This window comes from Budorcas taxicolor, chromosome 8 (assembly GCF_023091745.1).
Source record: "Budorcas taxicolor isolate Tak-1 chromosome 8, Takin1.1, whole genome shotgun sequence".
Taxonomy (NCBI): Eukaryota; Metazoa; Chordata; class Mammalia; order Artiodactyla; family Bovidae; genus Budorcas; species Budorcas taxicolor.
The window spans coordinates 106029844-106052812 of NC_068917.1; the positions used below are offsets into that span (position 1 = coordinate 106029844).

A 22969-nucleotide genomic window follows, 5' to 3' on the forward strand; every position below is an offset into this window, starting at 1 on the left:
CAAATCACATGATATAGTACACTTGACTGGCTCACACAGGTGGTAAAAAGCTCCAAAGCCAAACCTTTTCTGTATCGGTGTGCTTATGCCTCAGGCCACCTCTCATAGCATTTTTAATACAGTGTTATGTCAGTCATCCAGCTGAATATGTGGCAGTTACATTTTAAGACTGATAGGAGATGGAAGGAGGGGGCATCTGTTTTATGAATTCTCGCGATCCTTCCAGGGACTGCGGTAAGCACGTAGTGGAGAAACAAGGCGGTCCAGTGCTGGGAGGGGCAGGCTGATTTCAGCTCCTGTGGTGAGCGCGGTGTGAGCTGAGGAGAACCAGGCCTCAGGGCAGTAGATTCTGGCGTAGCTCCTCCTCGCTGTGAGACCGTGGACAGGTCACTTCCCGGCTCTGGGCCCCAGTTTCCTCACCTGTAAAATGCAGTGATCTCAAAGGTTTCTTTCGACTTGGGGTTCTGTGAGTTTTTAAGAAATTATAGACATTTTCAAACATATGCAAAGTTAGAAAATATATAATAAGCCCTCACATATTTGGAGCCCAGCTTCATCAATGATCAATATGTGACTGATTTTACTTCATTTACGCCCTCACCCGCTGTCTCTTCCTCCAGTGGATTATTTGAAAGCAAATCACCTCATCTGAGCTATAGATCTCTCTGAAAGATGACTTAAAAAACAGAACAGCCAAAATGCCATTATCACATTTAAAAATCAACAATAACTCCTTAATATCACTGACTATGGCACTGAACGGCTTAAAAGTTTTGTTCAGTGATATGGAAAAAGCCAAGGTGACGCCTCTAGTGTCAATCATGGTGTTTTCAGAACTTGTGATAAGAGAACAGTCTTAGAATTGTACTGTTAGGCACCAAGTTAAAAAAAAAAATAACAACTTAAAACACGCACACATATGTTTGAAGAACATAAGCTTTTATGCTGATAGTAATTACAGATGGAGAGGCTGTGTGTTGCACACTCTCTTTGTACCCTCTGCTCTTTCAACTACTTTATAAACCATGCCAGTGCCAAGTACAGCACCGTAAGCAGAGATGGGGAGAGACCCGGGAAAGAGAAGATGAATGGGAAAATGTGTGTGCAGTTTTTAAGCCATCAAATTCAAAGTAAATTGAGATTAAATGGGATAAGCCTGTAACAGAAATAGTTCAAGTCCCCTGACAAGAGAAAAGTAAAGTGCATTCCCTTAAAATAATGCATTTTCTTTTTGTCAGCGGGTCTCCTACTGTGTGCTCAAAAATAAACTGAGCCGAATATAGCCATCTCTCCGTATCCACTGGGGATTAGTTCCAGGACCCCCGTGGATACCAAACTCCATGGATGCTCAAGTCCCTTCTGTAAAGTGGTGGAGTACAGTTGGTCCTCCATACCCATGGGTTCCTCATCCTTGCATATGGAGGACTGGCAGTACTATTGCCCATGAATGCTCCATGAAGCCTTCCCTCTGAGCCTTTGTACCAGCTGTTCCCTTTGCCTGAAAGGCTCTTCCTTTCCCTCTCTCTGGCTTAACTCCTTAGGCCTTCTTTGAACATCTCAGTTCTAAACCGCTTCTTGCCGCTCTGAGCATTCAGCATTTATTGCCTGCACTGCTCATCTGCCAATCTCACCCTGTCTAGTGACATCCCTTGTATTGCTGCCTTGAACTGCTGTTTAAATTCCCGAGTGTTTGTCTTGTTTCCTTAATGCTGGGGCTCCTTGCCCAGTGCCTGCCAACATGGGAATGATGGATTCATCCATTTGTCAAAACTTCACCAAGTTCAGGGTTCAGCTTTCAAAAGTACCCAAGTCTTGGCCCCTGAGACTCTGTGCCCAGCGAGATTTCAGGCACCAGTTCCCAAGTATATTGCCTGACCAGTAGATTGCCATGTATTCAGGTTGTGCGTAAAAGAAGTCTTTCTTCTTCCAAAGGTTTTTAAAAACAGGCTTCAGGAGTAGCTAACTGAAGAACACTTAGAGGTTCCTGTTTATGGACATTGATTGTGACAATTTGCTGGGCTTGAAGTACCATGAAATCATTGGAGGCCCCTTCGCAGGAAACAAAGCTCATGGGAGGCTCTCAACCATTTAGCATTCTCTGAGCACCAGGGGATGAAAACTCCACTTACTGAAGAGCAGGAAGAGGCAGCCTTTATTACAGTTAAAGCAGCGTGCCTGGGAGATTTAGACAGTTACGGCTGTACCCAGCGTGAAAGGAAAGTGTACAGCAAGGCAGTGTAGGCACCTGGATACCAGCTGGGTTGCTCTTGAATGTGTTGACAAACAAAATGAAATCCATGATGAGGACTTTGGCAAAGTCTTGACAAGGCTTTTCTGGAGCAGCAGCTCGGGTCAGTGGCTGCCACTCATGCTGGTCACTGCAGCTGCCCCTCCATTCCTGCTGACTTGGCCACGCGCCAGGAGGGAGGAGGGTTTGTTTTTGGTGGTGGGTTGGGGGGGTGGGGTGGATGTGGACGGGTGGTTTTAATGGAGTGACTGCACTGTCCTCTAGGGGGAGATGATTAATCTGGCCTGGTGAGCTGGGAGGGGGCTGGCAAGGGGGAGGGAGCACGCGCAGGCCAGGCTGCAGGAAAGGGGGGCAGGAAGAGAGCGCGGGGAGTGAGGAGTAGCAGAATGAGAGCAGCTGCTGAGACAGGGCCCGGTGCAGAGTGTGCCTCTTCAGGGAGGGGCGCCAGGTCATCCTGCCTCCCTGCCCCTCACTCGGCTTGGCTATCTGCGAGAAACCATTTTGTTTACTTTCGGGTGGTAGGCTGCTGCCACCCTTTCTGGAGGATCTAAACAACATGTGTTTGTAGACCTCTGGTGCTCACTGGGGCAGGCATAGGTAGGTGCCCTGTAGGATCCCCTGGGCGGCTTTCTCCAGACCCCTGTGTCCAGAACCCACCTTGAACCTTCTGGGTCTGGAGCCTGGGAGCAGGCTCTGGGGCACAAGACTCAGACAGGCTCTTCAGGGGGTTCAGCGCAGGCCCCCCATAGCCCAGTCTTCAGGGAGGCTCATCTCCAGGGAGTTAGTTCGTTCTAGGCAGTTCATTCCATCCTCGGCTTTGAAATTGCACCTTCCCCAGAACGTGCTGACTCCTTCATCCATGTGGATCCCTCAGATATTGAAGTTAACCATCAAGGTTCCGCTGCAGTCTTTTTATTTTTATTTTTTTAATATTTGTCTATTTATTTGGCTGTGTTGAGTTGTAATGGCAGCTTGTGGGATCTTCATTGCATCACGTGGGATCTCTCGTTGCAGAGCACAGATTCTCTAGTCTGCGCCGCATGGGCTTCGGAGCGTGCAGGCTTTGGTAGTTGCAGTATGTGGGCTCTCTAGTTGCAACGCGCTGGCTTAGTTGCTCTGTGGCAGCGGGATCTTAGTTCCGCCTCTCTTGCACTGCAAGGCAAGACCTTAACTGCTGGACCATCAGAGAAGTCCCTGCTGCTCCAGTCTTAATACCTGCGTTGTTTCTCGATTAACAGCTGTTAATATTAAGCCAGTCTCTGAAGGGAACTGACTTGGAGTTCCCGAGATGACTTGGGAACTGACTTGTGCTAAGAGAGAAGAAAGAGGTGGGAAAAAAAGTGACTCTAGTGTTAGGCTAGAGAAAGATGTGGTAGGATAGAACACTTTCAAATACATTTATACTGTTGGTTTGTTTTTTTTTTCTGATTCTGAAAGAAGCGCTTGTTCCCTATGAAAATTTAAAAATGCTAAGAAAACTCAAAGGAGAAAACAAAACCCTTTCTTATCCCACCTACCAGGTACAACTATTGTTAATATTTTGGTGGGCATCTTTCTCATTAATCTACGGATTTGTAAACTTGCTTTTTTCTCATAATAGCAGGATTATATTTGCATTTCAGTAATGTTCGTCTGTACTGCCATTCTTGGGCTTTCTTGGTGGTTCAGTTGGTGAAGGATCTGTCTGCAACGTGGGAGACCTGGGTTTGATCCCTGGGTTGGGAAGATTCCCTGGAGGAGGGCATGGCAACCCATTCCAGTATTTTTGCCTGGAGAATCCCTAAGGACAGAGGAGCCTGGCGGGCTGCAGTCCATGGGGTCAGAAAGAGTCGGCCATGACCGAGCAACTAAGCACCCAGCACATACTGTCATTATTGAAAGCTGCCAAGTATCAATCCGTCCCCGGTTGTCGGACATTGGAACTCAGCAATGAACCTTTTTTAGGAACTTTGAGTTACTCTTAGTCAAGCAGGATCCCACTGAACTCAAGCCTGTCGACACAGCATGACATTCCCACGAGTCCTGACCTTGGCTCATGTCTATTTGCCCAGCTGGCAGTCAAGTCAGGTTGGTATTGGGAACTTCTGTGTGTCAGGTTGGTTTGAACCTTGATTTAAAACTGTCTAAGCCCTAACCAGCTCCTGCCTGGACCCAAGACAAAGCTTCTTGAGCTTTAGGTCTCATCACTTTTCTCCTGAATTCAGCATCACCAGCTGATGTGAGAGCTGAAATTCCCTGTGGGGACCAGCTCTTTAGACCTACATACAACACCAGAACAACTCAAACCTCCAAGGTAGCTCTGAGCTTCTCTAATGGGTTTCCCATGGGGCTCAACTACTGTAAGTCCTGTGACCTTAGGAAGGGGATCAACTCAGCCTCAGTTTTTTCCTTTGTGAAATGGAGAGAATAGCTCCACTCCAGCCTAACTCACAAAGTTGGAAAGATCAAATGAAATGATGCAGGTAAAAGTGCTTTGTAAACCGCAGTTCACCAGGCAAACCTACGTTACACTTGACAATTGGCCTCTTGATATAGTGTGATGAGAAGGTGCTGATGCGAGTGTCTCTTGTTCTCCCCAGACAAAGTGGACTTATCGGCTGCATGAGCTTCGGGGTGAAGTCCCTCCTGACTCCGGATAAGGTAGGTCCAAGGGAAGCTTCTGGCAAAATCAGGCCATCTAGGCCGGGCCTGGTACAGGTGGAGGCTTTTGTCTGGAAGCCCTGGGCCAGGGCTTCTGTCTGTGAGATGGTACCCCACTGAGACCACACTGTTTGTCACCTTTGTGACCATTGCTCCCCTATCTTAGCTCTTTCACATCAGAGACCAGTTGTTAGGCGGCTCCAAGTCTTCCCAGGAGGCTCTGAGTCTAGCGTCTTCTCTAAGGACACTGATAGGTCCTTCAGAGCTCAGAGCAGCCCCTGTTCTGGAGGATGAAGGCTGGGTGCTTCTCGTGGTCTGTTCCAGGAGCCCCTTGATGTTGTCGGCCGGGTCTTGTGTTTCTGGGCCTAGCTAGTGCTCGGGGATGGAGTGAGTGTCCTGGTGGAGCTTTCCTTCAGGCAGGTGAGGACTCTGGGATCTGGAGGGCCTTGTCTCTGGGTGGCCAGACCCTTACCCACCTCTGCTTGGATTGCACCCCCCGCACTGGAGGCTTTTGAGCAGGGAAGGGAGTGCTCCTCTTGCACATCCCTGGAGATGTCCTGGTGACCTGCTCCATCCTGCCACCCAGCTCTGTGTCTTAGAAGTGAAGTCTGGGGTAGGTGGCTGAGAATTCTATTCTGCATGTGGGTCCCAAATATCTTAACTGCAGCCTTGGCTTTCCTTCTTGGGTGGAGACGTCCCTCCACCCCCACCTGGAGCCTGTTCAGGAGTCTCAGGTTGCCTGTTTTCCTCCCTTCCCTCCCTTCTGTTTTGTCAACCTTTATTTTGCTCCTTCTGTGTACCAGGCTTTCCTGGTGGCTAAGATGGTAAACAATTTGCCTGCAATGTGGGAGACCTGGGTTTGATCCCTGGATTGAGAAGATCCCCTGGAGAAGGAAATGGTAACCTACTCCAGTATTCTTGCCTGGAGAATTCCATGAACAGAGGAGCCTGGCAGGCTATAGTCCATAGGGTCACACAGAGTTAGACATGAATGAGTGACTAACACTTTCACTTTCTGTGTGCTAGGAACAGTACTAGGCACATCACAGAGCCTTGTACAGCATAGCTGGGGAGGCTGGCCTGTGAGTTGACCTGTTCTTCAGGGACAAGAGACGATGAGAATTCAGCAAAGGGGAGGACCAGCTCTGCCTTCAGGAAGGGCTTCCTGGAGGTGCAGGCATGGCAGCTCCCTTTGTGGAAGGGAGGCTTGCGTGTCTGTCCTTGCAGAGATTCTGCTCCTGAGGAAGGCACTCAGCGGATCGGTGGCTGCCTGCCCCGTGCCCTCTGCCTTCTCTGAGAATGTCACGCCTTCTCTCACGACAGGAGATCAGTGGCTGGTACTACCTGCTGGGGGAGGCCCTGGGCCGGACCAAACACCTGAAGGTGGCCAGGCGGAGACTGCGGCCCCTGAGAGGTACATGCACACCACCTTTAGCTCTGCCCAGACGCTCTGCTGGCCTGGGGCTCGCCTCCTCCCCTCCTGCATCGTAGCATCGGTCACTGTGTTTTGTGGCATCAGTCACCTCACCCCAGGCCGCCATCAGACTCTGGGTCCAGGAACTTCTCATGGGCACCTGCTAGAACGTAGCCTCCTGTCCATGACGCCTTTACTTTTCTGGTTGGGCTTTCCTTGGAGAGGGTTGTGGCCTGACCCCAAGTGGCTCAGCTCCCCTGGCCTCTAGATCACGGAGGGCTGGGCTTCTGGACCTTCCTGCATGGCCCCCTCCTCAGGGTCAGTGGTCTTAGGACCCCCTACAGGCTGCCTGGCTGACCTTGGGGCGCCCACCTCTGCAGACAGGCCGTGCGGGCCCTGCTGTGGGGCCTGAGGATTTTTGCCTTGTGCTCTGCCCTTCCTGCACACAGACCTGGCTCCTGACCTCTGCCTGGCCCGAGCTGGGGCACTGCCACACCGTGGAGGCCAGCAGTGACCTGGGCACCACGTGGGCCTGGCACCCTGGCCTGGGCCTCAGGGTGGTCTGTGGGACGGGCACTTAGATGCCAGTAGAGACTTTCTGACTCTGCTGTGTCACCTTCCAGAACCGTTGTTGAGCATGCCGGGAGGTGAGGATGCTGAGAATGGGGAGAAACTCAAGGTAGGTAGGCCCAAGCCTGGGCAGGACTGACGGGCCCTGAGCACTGCTCTGGGCTCTAACCTGCTTCTGGTCAGTCCCTTGGCCCAGGAGATCCCTGAACAAGGCAGCATTTGGTGCCTGAGACTCCGAGTCACTTGGTGCTTGGAGACCCAGGAAGCTGTGCATTTTGAAGAGGTTATTTCTGTGCTTTCCTTGGGTTATTCACACTTGATGCGGGAGTAGGGAGAGAGCCAGGCCCTGGTCCCTGGAGATGGAGCCGTCTGGGTCGTACTGACTTCTGGTCTCTTGAAGTCGAATCCTCCTTCCCGAGGTCCGCTCAGACCCTTGCTTCCCCCCAGTGCTGTGACCCAGCTCCCCTTCAGATTCGGCACCGGCCGCTGCCCCCCCACCCCGCCGCCCCCGCTGCCCCGATGTCATGGAGTGGCTGTCATGGAGCCTGAAACTATGAGATGGGTTCTCACTTCTTTAGGGCTTCAAATCTGGAGAGGAACCTTCCCACGGGGATTCTGGGATATTTATCCAAATCCGTCTCTTTGCTGGCCATGGGAGTGATTTCTGGTTTTCCCTAACAACTCAGACAGGGAGAAACAAGCTCCCAGCACTTGAGCAGGCCCACTGTTGTTCGCTAACATGACCCTCACTGCCACCTCTGAGGTGGTTGTTAACTACCAATCCCCCAGATGAGCGGGATGTGTAAGGTTCAGAGATGTTAGGTCACTCTCCACAGCCACAAGCCAGCAAGTAGCAGAGGTGGCATCTGAATTATGGCTTCAGGTATGGCTGCCTCTTGCAAGTGGCCTAGTCAGGAAAACAGGACAGTGACGTTTTCCGTGAGAACATGTGACATTTAGGTGTATTGTTATCTCTAAGACATTTTCCGTTTCATTTACTCAGATCATTCACTCATTCATTCATTAGGGTTTTTTAAAAATATATTTATTTATTTGGCTGTTCTGGGTCTTAGTTGCACCATGTGGGATCTTGAGCTGCCGCGTGGAATTTAGTTCCCTGACGGGGGATTAAACCTGGCTGCACCACCCCCCAACTTTGGGGGTGCAGAGTCTTAGCCACTGAACCACCAGGGAAGTGCCTCATTCATTAGATATTTATTGAACATCTACATGGGCCAGGCCTTGTGCCAGGTGCTGACCTATAGCTGTCCACAGTTCAGAGGTCCCTGTCCTCATGGAATGTACAGTCTAGAGCTGTGATGCTCAGGCCCGCAGCCACTAGCCACCTATGGCTACTGAGCACTTGAAATATGGCTAGTATGACCAAAGACCTGAATTTTAAATTTTACTTAATTTGAATTAATTTTAATTTCAACTGCAACTTGTGTCTACTCGCTACCATATAGGATAGTACAGTGTTAGAGTAACTTGCCAGGTCTGTTTTCTGTGGCTTTGTGCCGAGTTTCACAGCTTTCCTCTAGCTTCAGTGGGGGAACTTAAAGGCCCCTCTCCATACATGCTGAGCACAGAGAGGATGGTGACCTGGGAACCTCCCTGGGGATTCGTGGGAACTGCATGAGCATCAACACTGCAGGTTTCTAGGTGGCCTGGGAGAGTCCTGCTTCAGGCTGGGCTTTGTACACAGGCGCATTGTTGCGAGGTGTGTTTGATTTTCCTGGGCTTGTATACTTGGAGATGTCCGTAGGACTCAGCAAGCTGGGCGTGATTGTCAGAGGCTTGGGGAGGGCACAGGGAGAACCCCGAGAGGTGTGCATGGGGTGATGGAGGCTGGGAAACTGGGGTGACCTACCCATTCTCTCAGCAACCAAAGCTGGGCTGGACCGAGGGACCCTCTCTGGCATCAAGGATGTGAGTGGCGGGGTCGTTTTCCTCAGGTGGGTGGAGGGGGCTCTCGGCTCCCCAGGCTCTGCTCCACAAGTCGGAGATCAAGACTGGGGCTCTGATCCCAGCCCCATCCCGCCCTGCTTGTCATCGCAATGGCTCCAGGCCCCCACTTCTTCACCAGTAAAGGGAGGAGGCTGGATTATCTAGTGACTGGAAATCCCTTTCTGACTTGACTTTATGGTCTGTCATCAAATGGCAACCCGCTCCAGTATTCTTGCCTGGGAAATCCTATGAACAGAGGAACCTGGTGGGCTACAGTCTATGGGGTCGCTGAAGAGTTGGACATGACTGACCGACTGATGCTTTCTCATCAGCTCATGTACATGGATGAGAAAGCTGACCTTTAAGTGCCTTCTGGGTGGCAGGCAGACTCCAAATGTTTTGTATTCCCTGTCTTGACATGGAAGTCTGTGGGTGCAACCCCCACCCCACCCCACCCCATCCCAAGCATCCTTAAGTCCTCAGGCTGAGTTAGTTACCTGTGTTTGCTACTGAGGACCCTGGGATTTGCAGGGGGAGGCAGCGTTGATACAGAGTGGGCTGTGTTTTCTGCCTGGGTTCTCCTCCAGCCAGGGGTGCTTGTGAGAACACTGGAGTCACGGAGTGGCCCATGGCGGAGAATGCTGCCAGAAAAAAGGCGCCCTCTCCCCGCCAGGGCCGGGGGGATACTAACTAGTGACAGGAATTTTAATACAAAACTCTCCCTCTTCCTTGTCATTCGGAGGTTTCAGGAAGCCTTCGGGCTTATCGTGCAGAGGCACACAGCACAGACAGGGCCTGGGGAGGTGAGAGGTGATTTCCTGCCATTCTTCTGCGGGGCGGGCTTCCCAGGGCGGTCATGCCAGGCTGACGGGGCGCAGTGCGGGCTCCCACTGCCGTGGGGAGAGCCGGGTTTTCATGGGGCGGCAGCCGAGGCAGGACCCGCAGTCATGAACCGCTTCAATGGGCTCTGCAAGGTGTGTTCGGAGCGCCGCTACCGCCAGGTGGGTGCTTGGCCCCTGGGCGGGGGGAGCGGTCCACGGGGTGTCTTTAGGGGTCAGGGGTGGGGCTCACCAAGAAGGGCTTCTCTCCCCGCAGGGCCTTCCTTCCCTCCTCCTGCCCCTCACAGGTTCATTGTGATCTAGGGGGAGGACAGAGGCAGGAACTGGACCCCAGGTAGCCTGTACCTGCCGCCCCTCCCTAGGAGCAGCAGAGGCCAGCCCTGTGCCATCCTAACCACTGGCGGGGTGGTATCTGAGCTGACTGTCTAGTTGATTTTCTGTCATTTTTACTTGGGAGGAGTGTGCGTTACAAAGAGCATCTCCAGCCCAAGATTGGAAGTGGCTAGGTGGCTGAGCAACTGGATTTGTGTTTTTTGGGTTTTTTTTTTGCTAACTTTTCCTACTTCTGATGGGGTGGCAGCACCTGTCTTATGTCGTGTATGTGCAATTGTGTTTTAGCATGTATTGGTGTGCGCTTATGTGTGAGATAGGCTGTGTCTATGTGTATGTATGCACACATGTTTATCCTTCCTGGTACCTGTGATGCCTTGAGGTGGGTCCAGAGCTCAGCTTCACTGAGAGCGTTTGCCTCTGAGGCTCCACTGTTAGGATGTTGGGCAGCGTGGAAGGATGATTCCCTCAGTCCCTAGGACTCTTCTGGAAACGTGAGGGACATTTTTTTCTTATAAAAAAGTCATGGTATAGGCAGGGTGAAGGCAAGGGATGTCCAGATTTGGGGAATATCCAAGCTGATGGGACTCTGGGATGACTCTTTAGTATACAACGTCCCTCTGTTTTAATGAACAGATTGGAATCTGGATCATGAACTCTTTCAAACAGGCAGGCTTAGGTCTGGGGAGATGCTCAGAGGGGGCCTCCTGCACCTTATGCAGGACCTGTGTGTTCTCTCTGCAGTCCCCAGCTCTCAGGGCCCTCTCACCCTCCAGAGCCTGCGAAGCAGCCCTGGCGACACTGGCAACTGGGTGGCGGGGTGGTGAGGCAGAGGGGGTGCTGGCTGGGAGGTTGAGAAGTCCTCGGTCATGTGGGACCACAGGTCTGAGGACCGGGGCTCGCTGGCAGTCAGGGTAGGGTCAGACATGAGTGCCCCCAGTCTGTGTCCAGGGCTCTGAGACTGAAGTTCCAAATGGATCCTCTGCGAGAATGTGGTACAGGGTTCAGGGCACTAGCTTTGTGCCAAACCCAGGCTCTCATCCAGTTCTGCCCTTTTTGAGCTCTGGCTCTTGTGCACGATGTTTACCTCCCTGAGCCTCAGTCTTCCTGTCAATGAAATAGGATGATGATGTGATGATGCCTGTGAGAGTAATGGAATGTGTGTGAAGTGCCCGGTGCAGGGTGTTCAATAAATGTGGCATTTGGGGATTTGGGTTGAAATCTATGACCCTCCATGATAGAAGGTCTGAAATCAGGCAGGAGGGTAGAACAGAGGTGCTGGCATGGGAGAGATCTGGGAGCAGTAGCAATTCCTGCTCTGGACAGGAAACAGCAGGACCCACCCCGGAAGGATGGCCTCTGCTAGGAGTTCCTGAGATCCCAGAGCTAGGGCAGGGCTGCTCCCCTTGCCTCCTGACCCTGAGAGCTTCATTTGCTTTAGACCTCGGTTTTCTTCTCTGTAAAATGGGCACACCAAAACCAGCCCTGCATCAGGGCTGCAGTGATGATCATGTTCTCTGGAGACTATCAACGAGGTTGGTGGACACAACGGACAGAGCATGATCCTGCTTCCTTCTCGCAATCCCACCCCTCGCACCGAGCACACACCCTCTCTTCTTCCCCTCTTCCCAGCCTGCCTGGACTGTTATCTGGATTGGCTCTGCTCAGGCTGGTGCCGAGAAAGGCAGAGGGGTCTCCTGTCCACAGTCCTGCCTAGATGTGGGGAGCAGGCTTTGTTGGCACACCCTCCTGTTCTCCAGATTCAGCCCTGGAGGCCTGTCCCCAGACTGTCAGCACTGGGCACTGGGAGCTGTTTTCCAGAGCCATGCCCCCAGCAGGAGGGGCCATGGCCCTCGCCGGGGTGATGGGGAAAGTGCTGGCATCACAGCTTCGGCCTGGTTGAGGGTCGCCCTAAGGCCCCTAAAGTCCCCGCCGGTCACCTGGAGTGGACTGGTCTCCTGCCGTCGTCCCTTGGCTTCAGCCTGGGCTTTCCACACTCACTCCAGAGTTTGTTTTTCTTTCTTTCTTTCCATTTTTTTCTCTTCCTGCCTTAGCTGTGTGTTTTCTCAGAATTCTTATGGGAACGGGGTATTTTCCTGCACCCCCCCCTTCCCCTTGTCTGTCAGATTTCCTGTTTTACACACTCGCTTTGAATCCAGGCCCAGGGCTGGTGGGAAGCAGAGCCTCAGGGGCCTCCTGACAGCATCCAAGTGCCTTGGCCACCCCAGGCTCCCTGGCCCTCCCCTTTCCCATGCCTGGCCTTGAGGTCAACTGGCAGGTGAATGCCAGGCGCCCAACCTGGAAGAGGCAGCCCTTAAAGGAAGGAGATAGAAGTCTTCTCACAAGGCCCTGACCCTTGAGCTCCTCCAGGGTTGCTGAGCTGGCTTCCTCCTCAGCCTGCCTGGGGTGAGGGTGGGGGTGCCCTTTCCCTGTGCTGCACCAGGGCCCACCCCACGTCCAAGAGCCAGACCCCTTTTCTGACTTCAACTGCCTTAGTCTGTGGTTCTCATAGCCCTGCTCTGAGCAGCCAGGAATCGCTCTTGGAATAAGCAGGGGCTAGGCCTTCTGCACTCCCCACAAAGCCTAAATGGGGTGTGCAGAGAGGGCCCGCAGCAAGGCCACACTAAACTAAACCAGTGGACCGCTGCTGGTGGGACACTGCTGTGCCATCCACACGAACAGAGCGCTGGCTGGCTCCTGCCATGCACCAAGTCTGTCTTCTAAAGTCAAAGCACAGAGGAGTCTTTCTAGCACCCTCCTCACCTTTTGCTCTAAAGTTTATCATGTCCCACTTTGCTTTGGAGAGATCTGCATAAGACCAGGAATTGCCTGTTGCTTTGAAAGGAGCATGCAGATGGCAGGGCCCTCTCAGGGAACTCCTGAGAGGAGGGGCTGTGGACCTGCCATGCACACAGGCCGCAGCAGGCACAGGGAGGTCACCGGCTAGTTCAGGTTCAGCCGGGACTGTGCCCTCACTTGCCCCCTCACCTGGGAGCCCTCACTGGGTACCTGGAAGCCCGGATGGTAGATGGCCCTGAGACCCTCCCAGGATGTGTCCCCCACCCCTTGGCCTGAGAGTGAGTGTGTGCATCCCTGTCTTCCTTCCCCTGTCTTCCCTCCCCTGTGCTCTGGGAGGGCAGCCGGCAGCTCAGCTTTGTCTCTGGGCCTTCAGCGCGGGGCCAGCCCTGGGCTGATGCTCCATGAGGCGCTGGAGGAGGGAGGAAAGGATCAAGCAAGCAGTGGGGCTCAGGTGAGGTGGAGCCAGGCAGTGTGGCAGGCCCTCAGGTAAAGAGGTAGGCCACATGTCTGCCAGGGCTGAAGATGGTGAGACGCACCCTTTCGGAGTTCTGTCGGTCCCGGGCCTGGCTTACCTCCTGAGCTCCCAGCCTTCCTACTTGGCCCACAACCCAGTGCTCAAGACGCCTGGGCAGAGATAGGGCCGGCGAGGGGCCGGCCAGCCTCCTTCTTGGCTCCAGAAACCTTGGAGAGGAAGGTGGCTCTGGGGTGGGGCCCGTGGGCTTCCCGACCTTGGAGCAGAGGCACAGCCTCCCGGCTTCTGGGATTAACCGGACAGGGCTGTGTCCTAGATCACCATCCCGCGGGGGAAGGACGGCTTTGGCTTCACCATCTGCTGCGACTCTCCGGTCCGAGTCCAGGCCGTGGATTCCGGTGAGTGAGCATCTTGGGTGATGGCAGCCCCAGGCTTAGCAAACAAGATGTTGGAACTGAAAGGGGAACCCCAACCCGGAATGAAGAGTCCTGGCCTTTCAAAATGAAAAGAATAATATTTTTAAATGACCATAGATGAAAGTGAGGTCTATGAAAATACACCTACTCTTTTTTTGTTTTGTTTTTAATCAAAGTGAAGATAGGCTTTTATATTTTGTTTCCCAGTCATTTCAAACAGGAACTAAACCTATATTTTCAGCAATGGCTGCATGGGAAAACAAGAATCGTTTATGAACTTGATTTGGAATCAGTATTTTATCCTAGTCCAGCCTGATGAGCCCTTTAAAATAGTCATTCCCTCTCTACTTTTCACAAAGAAAAGACTTCTCCTAGTCACAGAGTGAGCATCCTAAGAGGAGGAGCTGGGACGTGGCAATCTGGGGGCCTGGCAGCAAAGAAGGGTTCTTGAAGGGTGAGAGCTCCTGGGGAGGGAGGGGGCCTGGTGGGGAGGTTGGCAGCAGAGAGGTCAGCCAGTACTGGGTCTGCGGGCAGGGAGGAAACGAAGGCAAAGGGGAACCTCCTTCAAGATCCTTCCTGAGCACCTCCAAGGTCAGGCCCTCATTCACAGATGAAGAAACAGAGGGGAGCGGTCCTTGTCCAAGGTCACTGTGGAGGCAAAGGACCCCCAGGCCCTCTGAGGGGGTTATGGGCTCCAGGAGTTTTATTTGTCCCTGCAGGGGGCCCGGCTGAGCAGGCAGGGCTGCAGCAGCTGGACACAGTACTGCGGCTGAACGAGAGGCCCGTGGAGCACTGGAAATGCGTGGAGCTGGCTCACGAGATCCGGTGACCGGCGTGGCGGGCGGCCTGGGGCTTGGGGCTGCCTCGCACCTCCCCTCCCCTCCCCAGCCCTGGGCACACGCCTGGCCTGTCCCTCCTTCACATCTGCGAGCCATTTGCTTTGCTTCCCAGGAAATCAGTTACTTGGCCTGAAACTGGAAGGTTCAGGCTCCGAGCAAATTTGAATTCCAGAGCAAACAGTGGGAGAAGAAGCTCTCAGACACACCCTGTGGTTCATGGCGTGGCTCCAGGGGGTCGCTTTCTCCTTGGGCTCATTAGTTCTGCTACCTCAGAGCTAAGCCTTCTGTTTTCTAGGCTGGGTAGATGTTGCAGAGTTTTTTCAGTTGTATAACTAAACAGTTATTCTTTAAAATGTATCCTGGTACATAGTGGTACATAGTGGTACATAGTGTTAGTGGGTCAGTGGTGTCTGACTCTGTGCGACCCCATGGACTGTAGCCTGCCAGTCCATGGGATTCTCCATGCCATTTCAGGCAACCCATTGCAGGCAGAGTCTTTACCATCTGACACCAGGGAAGACTTAAAATGTATGAAGTGAAGTGAAGTGAAGTCGCTCAGTTGTGTCCGACTCTTTGCGACCCTGTAGACTGTAGCCTACCAGGCTCCTCTGTCCATGGGATTTTCCAGGGTTGCCATTTCCTTCTCCAGGGGATCTTCCCAACCCAGGGCTCGAACCCAGGTCTCCCGCATTGTAGACAGACGCTTTACCGTCTGAGCCACCAGGGAAGTCCCTAAATGTATGGGACCCCTCAATTTTGACCCTCTGAGTTACAGCCCCATTTTAGGTTTGCTTCTAGAATGACTGGGTGAGGGGTTTACACAGGTGGCTTGCTTGCTTGTACTTTGTGTTCAGGAGGAACATCACTAGTTGAATCTGGTCTTCTTTCTTTATTACCAATGCCCTTCCCAGCCCTTGCCAGTCAACTCGAATTGACCTCAGGGACCCCTTTGCTGTCTCTGCTTTAGCTGGCCTCTGCATCCTTTCCTGTTCTAGCACTGGGGGCTGCCCCTGTCCCCTTCCACTCTCTTCCTTTCTGCCCCCGCAGGCCCCTACCCTGCCTGACTTTGGTCTCCCCCAGACCCAACTTCCAGAGAAGGAAATGGCAACCCACTCCAGTATTTTTGCCTGGAGAATCCTGTGGGCAGAGGAGCCTGGTGGGCTGCTGTCCATGGGGTCGCACAGAGTTGGTCATGACTGAAGTGACTCAGCATGCACGCATGCATTGGAGAAGGAAATGGCAACCCACTCCAGCATTCTTGCCTGGAGAATCCCAGGGATGGAGGAGCCTGGTGGGCTGCCATCTCTGGGGTCGCACAGAGTTGGACACGACTGAAGCAACTTAGCAGCAGCAGCAGCAGACTCAACGTCTCTTTGTGATCCCCTCTCCCCGCCACTTCCAGGAGCTGCCCCAGCGAGATCGTCCTGCTTGTATGGCGCATGGTCCCCCAGGTCAAGCCAGGGCCAGATGGAGGGGTCCTGCGACGGGCCTCCTGCAAGTCGACCCTCGACCTCCTGTCACCCCCCAATAAGCGGGAGAAGAACTGCACCCACGGGGCCCAGGCCCGGCCGGAGCAGCGCCACAGCTGCCACCTGGTGTGTGACAGCTCCGATGGGCTGCTGCTCGGCGGCTGGGAGCGCTACACCGAGCTGACCAAGCGTGGGAGCCAGCACACCCTGCCCGCGCTGTCCCGCGCCACGGCCCCCACTGACCCCAACTACATCATCCTGGCCCCACTGAACCCTGGGAGCCAGGTATGGACTGCCATTCCAGGAAGGTGAAGGGCTGGTGTCCCTGAGTGAAGCCAGGAAGAGGCAAAGACTCAGCTGTGTTGGGAGGGGCTCAGCGTAGGGAGCAGGGATGTGGGGTAAGCGGTCACTCCAAAGGGCCGTCCTGTCAAGCTGTCCTGGGCAGAAGGAGCAGCTGGATCTTTGTGGTCTCAGGGTACAGATCCAGGACCAGGGGATGTCATGGGGTGGAAGATTTCACCTCGAAAGAAGGAAGCGCCTTCTGCCAGACGGCGCTTTTCCATAGCAGAATGGGCCACGTGGTGGGTGGTGAGCGAGCGCCTGTCGAAGGAACTTCAAGATGGTGAGGTGGGGCGATGGTGTGTGTGTATCCCCGAACACGGTTCCCCTGAGATACTCGGGTAAAATGTGTCCCGAGGGCAAGTAAGCTTGAGAAATACCTCCTGCTCTCTTCCTCTTGGAGCAGATTCCCAGTGCATGTTCACCTGCTTGAGGCTCTGAGGGCACCTGCCGCGGAGAAGGTGGTTCACCCTTGTTCGCCCGAGTGGTTCCCAAACTCCCCTGATGGTGTCCCCCTTTGTAGCAGAGTTGTTAGGTCCCTAGGGCCAGTGTTCCACAGCACATGCTTTGGAACAAGTTGCCATCAAGGAAAGGGGGATCCAGCCAAGGAGCTAAACTCGATGACAGCTAAAGCCTCACTATACTCAAACATTCTGGAGGATTCTAGAGCCTGTGTTCCCTACAAGCCCCCTCTTGGCTCCTTAGCAGGATGGCAGTCTTGCCCTCATGCCCTGAGGGGCTTCCCTGCTATCCCCAGGCCAGGGCTGAGCAGCCTGTCTGGTTGTCTGCCCCGTGGCTGGGCTGAGGGGTTCTCTGTCTTTCCGTTGCAGCTGCTGCGGCCTGTTTACCAGGAGGACGCCATCCCCGAAGGTGAGTCTGTCCTCTGCTGCCCTGCCCTCCGAGCCCCAGAGAGATGGCGAGGTCAGCTGCCTCCTCCTCTGGCTGGGAGGCCTTCCCAACAGAGTCAGGACCCCCCACCCCCCACCCCAACAACAGCAGGCTGACACAGACTGTCTCCTCTTGGGACCTCTCCTCCCTCACTGAGCCACTGTCTTTCTTCCTCGGATCCTGAACTGAGAAGGAGGTGAGGGCATCTTTTCAGAGCAGCCTAGGAGATAGTGTTCAGAACTCAGGCACTCAGCTGAGATTCACCCAATGTTGTATGTGCGTGTGCTTGGTCGCTTCAGTCCGACTCTTTGCGACCCCATGGACTGCAGCTCACCAGGCTCCTCTGTCCGTGGGATTCTGTGGGCAAGAATACTGGAGTGGGTTGCCATGCCCTCCTCCAGGGGATCTTCCCTACCCAGGGATTGAACCTGTGTCTCCTGCATCTCCTGCTTTGCAGGCAGATTCTTTACTACTGAGCCACCAGGGAAGCCCCTCAACCAATGTTACTAAGTGTAAGGTTCTGTAGGCACTGTGGTCAGGCTGACACAGGAAAGAGGCATGGAATTCAGAGCTGGGAGGTCTCAGATTGGAGTTGCGTGAGTTTAAACAACTAATGACCCTTCACTGAACCTCAGTTTCTTTATCTATAAAACAGGGCTGATAATTCCCACTTTAGAGGGTTGTCAGAAGGGATGAGGGAGATAATGGTTTTGAGTAGCAGCCTGTTTACTGAGTGGTGCTACACAGAAGATAGTTGTCTTTGAAGTGCACAAACGTCTCTGCTGTTTGAATGGATTTTTCTCTATTGTTCAGAAAACGCTGGCCTTAGTTTTTAAGGGCCAGTGAGAGAAGCTGTCTCAAAACCAGCACCTTCTCCCAGGAGGCCTGAGGTGTCAGAGTTGATGCTGGAGTGGGCTGGGTTTTCTTTTAGGTCCTTTCTGCACTGGCTGAAGGCCAGATGGGATCTGGAAGGCTGAGATCAGCCTTGGCTGGTGGTCCATGGTACTGACCCTGATTTCCTTGAGCCCTTCCTTCAGAGCCCACAGAATGTCCTTTGACCTCCTGCCTTGAGAATGGCCTTTTCCCAGCCACTTGCCGACCTGCTCCCTCCCAGTCCCCTCTGTCAGTAGCACAAAGATGCTTGCTGAGAGCAGGTGTCTTTTGGGGGGAAAGGGCTGCCACCAGGCTCAGGGTTGAGAATGGAAGTCATCTTCATTCTCTCCAGGTGGGGCATTTGGGTGTTTGGGCTTGATTGGTTGGAAGTGAATCCGTGTTCCTTCCAGAGAGAAGTCTGGTAATGTTTCAACACTGAGTTTTAAAGAAAGCTTTTAGTCGGTGCATTAGGTTAAAGAGGAGACATCACTGCTATATGGTGACCCCATTAAGGGCGGGGCCTAGCCCTGCTCCTCTCCATGTGTCTGGTGCTGGTCCCAGGGTCTGACAAACAGCAGGTACTCAACAGAATTTTAATTGAGTGACCAACTGAAGGGAAGTGACTTCGGTTGCCACTGAGGGTTTGCAGGCTGCTCGGGGGGCAGGGAGTTGGACAGGTGTGTCCCTGGAGGCGGGCAGGTGTGAATCCTTCTCGAGAGATGCCTCCTGGTGTCCTCCCAACTCCTATCCAGGTTTCGGTTCCCCTCTGACAGTACAGTGCTTAGCAAACCAAGACGGGCACAGTCATGCAGGCCGTGGGAGAGGGACAAGTGAGGAAATGATGATGCTGTTAATAACAATGGTAACTTTTGAATGCATTATGTTAAGAACTTGACCTGACTTCATTTATTCTTCATGAGAATAATTATTTGGGGATTCAAGGATGTTTTTTTCTCCTTACCAGGGATCGAGCGTTCCTGGCTCCTGGTCCTCAGGTTCCGAGGAAGGGGTGGAATTCAGGGCACAGCTCTTCCCTTAAACGCACTTAGGGCTCTCCAGAGGCCAAGGCTATCTGTCACCAGTTGCCAGCTTCTGTCCCCTCCTCTGGCCGGGCTGCCTGGCCTCCTGGTCTCCTCTCAGGAGAGTGGGTTGAGCCAACCTGAGTTGAACGGGGTCTGGTGCCCTTCCAGGGCCTGGAGTGCCTGCCTGCTTGTCATTGGCATTTTCTCCCAACCCACTGATGCCCTGGCATTGTCCCCTGCCCTGTGAAGGTGGCCCAGCCTCACATTCTCTGCTGCTGGGGTGGGATGACTACCAGGGCTCTCCTCAGAAGCTGAGTAATTACTGTGCTTGGTCAGTGAAGCAGGTGTTGAAGGGGTGGATCGGGGTTTGGACCAGAGGGTGTAAGTGGCAGCAGGTGGGAAAGTTAAGGAGTTTGCCTTCACTGAGCTCAGTAGCTGGGTTACAACTTGGACTGTTTCTTTAAAACAGATACTTCAAAAATCAGTTTTGAAGAATCAAGCCCACTTGCTATACATTATCCAGGGTGTGTGGACAGGGGACACAAAGATATACCACATAGGTTAGGGTGATCCCACCTTGTACCAGTTACTGGTCAGATGACCTTAGGCAAGTCCTCCAGTCACTCCGGGCCTCAGTTGCCTTGTCTATAAAATGGGACTGCTTCCCTCCCGAAGGCAGGGGTATGTGTCAAGTGGCTTACTCATGACTTTCTAGGCCCAAGGCGAAGATTCTACAATGCCCTGTGCAGCTGGGCTTGGGAAGGAAAGAAGTGGATGCCTTTAAAGGTCAGACCAGGGGACACAGGACCCAGATTTTGGCATTAGCAAACCCAGCCCATCTGCGGCTGCTGCTGCTGCTAAGTCGCTTCAGTCATGTCTGACTCTGAGACCCCATAGACGGCAGCCCACCAGGCTCCCCCATCCCTGGGATTCTCCTGGCAAGAACACTGGAGTGGGTTGCCATTTCCTTCTGCAATACATGAAAGTGAAAAGTGAAAGTGAAGTCGCTCAGTCCTATCTGACTCTTAGCGACCCCATGGACTGTAGCCTACTAAGCTCCTCCGTCCATGGGATTTTCCAGGCAAGAGTACTAGAGTGGGTTGCCATTGCCTTCTCCCCAACCCGTCCAAGTTGGTTCTGTTTTGCCTTGTCAGTGCTGTGTAGTTTCACCTTGTCTGGTCTAGGCTTGGTTGTATCAGATTAGACTAGTTCCAGACTGACCCTGGGATCCCACTTCATGGTACGGTTTGTGGCCCAGCATCCTCATCTTAATGCCAGCCTTGATGAGTAGATTATTCATCGACTTGGGTTTATAATCTTCGTGCCCTCAGACTCTGATACCATTCACCAAACCCTTGCTCATCAGGTCTCTTGTGGGAGCCCCCGCCTGCCCTGGGTCAGCAAGGTAGCCATCCGTGTTATCTCTACTTCGCGGAGGAGAACACTCTGGCTAAGAGGGCGATGGAGCCTGTTCAGAGTTGCACAGCCCATCTCCGAGGAGGCCAGTGCTCCATTTCAGGTGTCTGGTCCAACTCAAACCCAGTGCAGAGCTTGAGGGCTGGGATGGGTTCTTTCAGCAGAGGCTGCCAGCACAGGGCCCTCTGGGGCTGACGTCTAGCGTCAGAGCAGATGAGGAGCTGCGAAAGTGTCTGGCCGTGCATCTGGCCCCCACCCCTATCCTGGCTCATGCTCTTTCTCCTCTAAGTGACTCCTTGAAGAGGCAGGAAGTGGTTTAGGTTATTATAGTTTGAGCGCTGCCCCAAGATACTGCTGCAATGGGTGGTCACTTGTGTGTGTGGGCGGGGGGAGGGATGACTTGTTTTTCTCACCTTTCTCTGTGAGAAGGGGCGGAGGGTGGGTGGAGGAAGCAAGGGTGAAACCTTCTGAGTTGGTTTTTCCTCTGAGGCTCTGGACTGCGCGTTGGTGGGGAGCTTCCCTGAATATAGCTGGGGTCAGGTCACCTGTTCACTCCCTGGCTGCCAGGATTGAGGGTGGCGGAAGGAGACCTAGTGGGCTAGGCAAGCAGATCAGGAAGGGCTGGTCAGTTGCCCGCCTGGCAGCAGGGACTCTTTGAAGGGGCTCAGGTGTGTGTGGAGCTTGAATACCCTGGAGTTTGTCTCCTACTTGCTTATGTCCAGGAATTCCTGACTTTTTAGATACTCTGTGTTGTGCACCTCTGCCCATTGGATGAGACACGATAAAGACCTGTGTGCCACTCCTTGTCCAGTGGCGGACGTCTGTCCTGCAGTGTTCCCTTCTAGAGGGACTCCCTGCAGCCCTCTGCTCTCTTCCCTGGGTTCGGTTCATTCTCTTTCTCTCGTTTCTCCTTTCTTCTCTCTTTTCTGATGAGAATAATTTCTGATGGCCAAGCCAGGGAGTACTTCCTGTCTGTGATGAAGCTGAGGCTTCCCAGTGCCCCTGGAGCACCTGATCAACTTCCTTTTCTGAGTGGAGGAATCACAACAAGAACCACAGTGAGTTAGCAGCTCACTTTCATGGCGCCATTACCAGGCCCCAGGCGTTGTTCTAGGGGCTTCATTTGGAGCACCTCCTTTAGTTCTCATGGCCGGCCCATGAACTCGGTGCTATAACTGCAGTGAGGAAACCAAGAGTCTGAGCAGGGAAGTGAGTTGCTGGTGGTTACCAAGCAGGGAGCAGAGAAGTGAGATTTGGCTGCAGCCCTCTGGCTGGTCGTGTCTGACTCTTTGTGACGCTATGGACTGTAGCCCACCAGGCTCCTCTGTCCACGAAATTCTCCCAGCAAGAATACTGAAGTGGGTAGCCATTCCCATCTCCAGGGGATCTTCCCCACCTAGGGATCAAACCCAGGTCTCCTGCATTGCAGGCAGATTCTTTACTGTCTGAGCCACCAGGGAAGCCCCTTCTTTTCTTTCTTTCCTTCTCTGGCTCAGAGCTGGTGGGCTTCCCCGGTAACTGGAGCTTCAGTGCCACCCCTTATCCCAGACTGACTCAGAAGGCCAGGCTTCTCCAGCTCCCTTGGCTAGTTGAGGGCCGACCCCCACACGTCCTAGGAAAGCCCACTGTCTCTGCTATCACTGCGGAGACAGGACCTCCATTCTCTTTATTTGAGGGACCTGGGAGTCAGCGGTGCTGGGCGTGCCCAGGGCGGGAATGCAGGCCGGGGGGAGCACACGTCCTCCGCCACCTGGAGTGCTCCAGCTGACTGATGGCTTGATGTGGGTCTGTGGGCCTGGTGAGGTCAGATCTTCTGATTTTTCAAATCTGAGAGACCTTCTGATTTGTAAAAGTATGAGGCCAAACCCATAGGCCTGATTCAGGTCCTGGGCCACCTTTATCATAGCTGGCAGTTCCCTGCACTCTCCTCGCCCTGGAGGTGGAGGTTTGCATGTCATTATCCCTCCCAGAGTGAGAGAGACTTGCTTCTGAGGTCTCCCCATCTTCTCAGCACCTTGCTCAGGGCTGGGCTCAAGGTAGATGCCGTTGGAAATGGCAACCGATGGCCTGAGACCGTGTGCCCTGTTTCTGCAGAGGCGATGCCTTTGTGGCGGGTGGTGGGGGATGGAAATGCCTCACAGTGCACCCCCATCTCTGTTCCACAGAATCAGGGAGTCCCAGTAAAGGGAAGTCTTACACGGGCCTGGGGAAGAAGTGTCGGCTGATGAAGACAGTGCAGACCATGAAGGGCCACGGGAACTACCAGAACTGCCCCGTCATGAGGCCGCACACCCCGCACTCAAGCTATGGCACCTACGTCACCCTGGCCCCCAAGGTCCTGGTGTTCCCCGTCTTTGTCCAGGTGAGCTGATGGCCGACCCCCCTCTGGGGGAGGTGAGAGAGAGAGGGCCCTTCGCTCTGGGACTCAGAGATGGTGTCTCGTTCTAG

General features: G+C 53.6%; 1 protein-coding gene across 3 annotated transcripts in view; it reads left to right on the forward strand.

The window, feature by feature from the left end:
• RGS3 (regulator of G protein signaling 3) overlaps window positions 1–22969 on the forward strand; it is a 136323-nt gene that overhangs the window by 27710 nt on the left and 85644 nt on the right. For 2 of the 3 annotated variants that reach the window (XM_052644577.1, XM_052644578.1), the window contains exons 1-6: window positions 9583–9820; window positions 13576–13657; window positions 14395–14500; window positions 15917–16268; window positions 17153–17192; window positions 22687–22883. In XM_052644577.1, coding sequence (XP_052500537.1) covers window positions 9767–9820; window positions 13576–13657; window positions 14395–14500; window positions 15917–16268; window positions 17153–17192; window positions 22687–22883 — 831 coding nt within the window. In that variant the 5' untranslated portion in view covers window positions 9583–9766. Of the gene's footprint in view, window positions 1–4827; window positions 4889–6211; window positions 6303–6925; window positions 6982–9582; window positions 9821–13575; window positions 13658–14394; window positions 14501–15916; window positions 16269–17152; window positions 17193–22686; window positions 22884–22969 lie in introns of those variants that run through there. The other variant, XM_052644576.1, reaches the window with a different exon arrangement.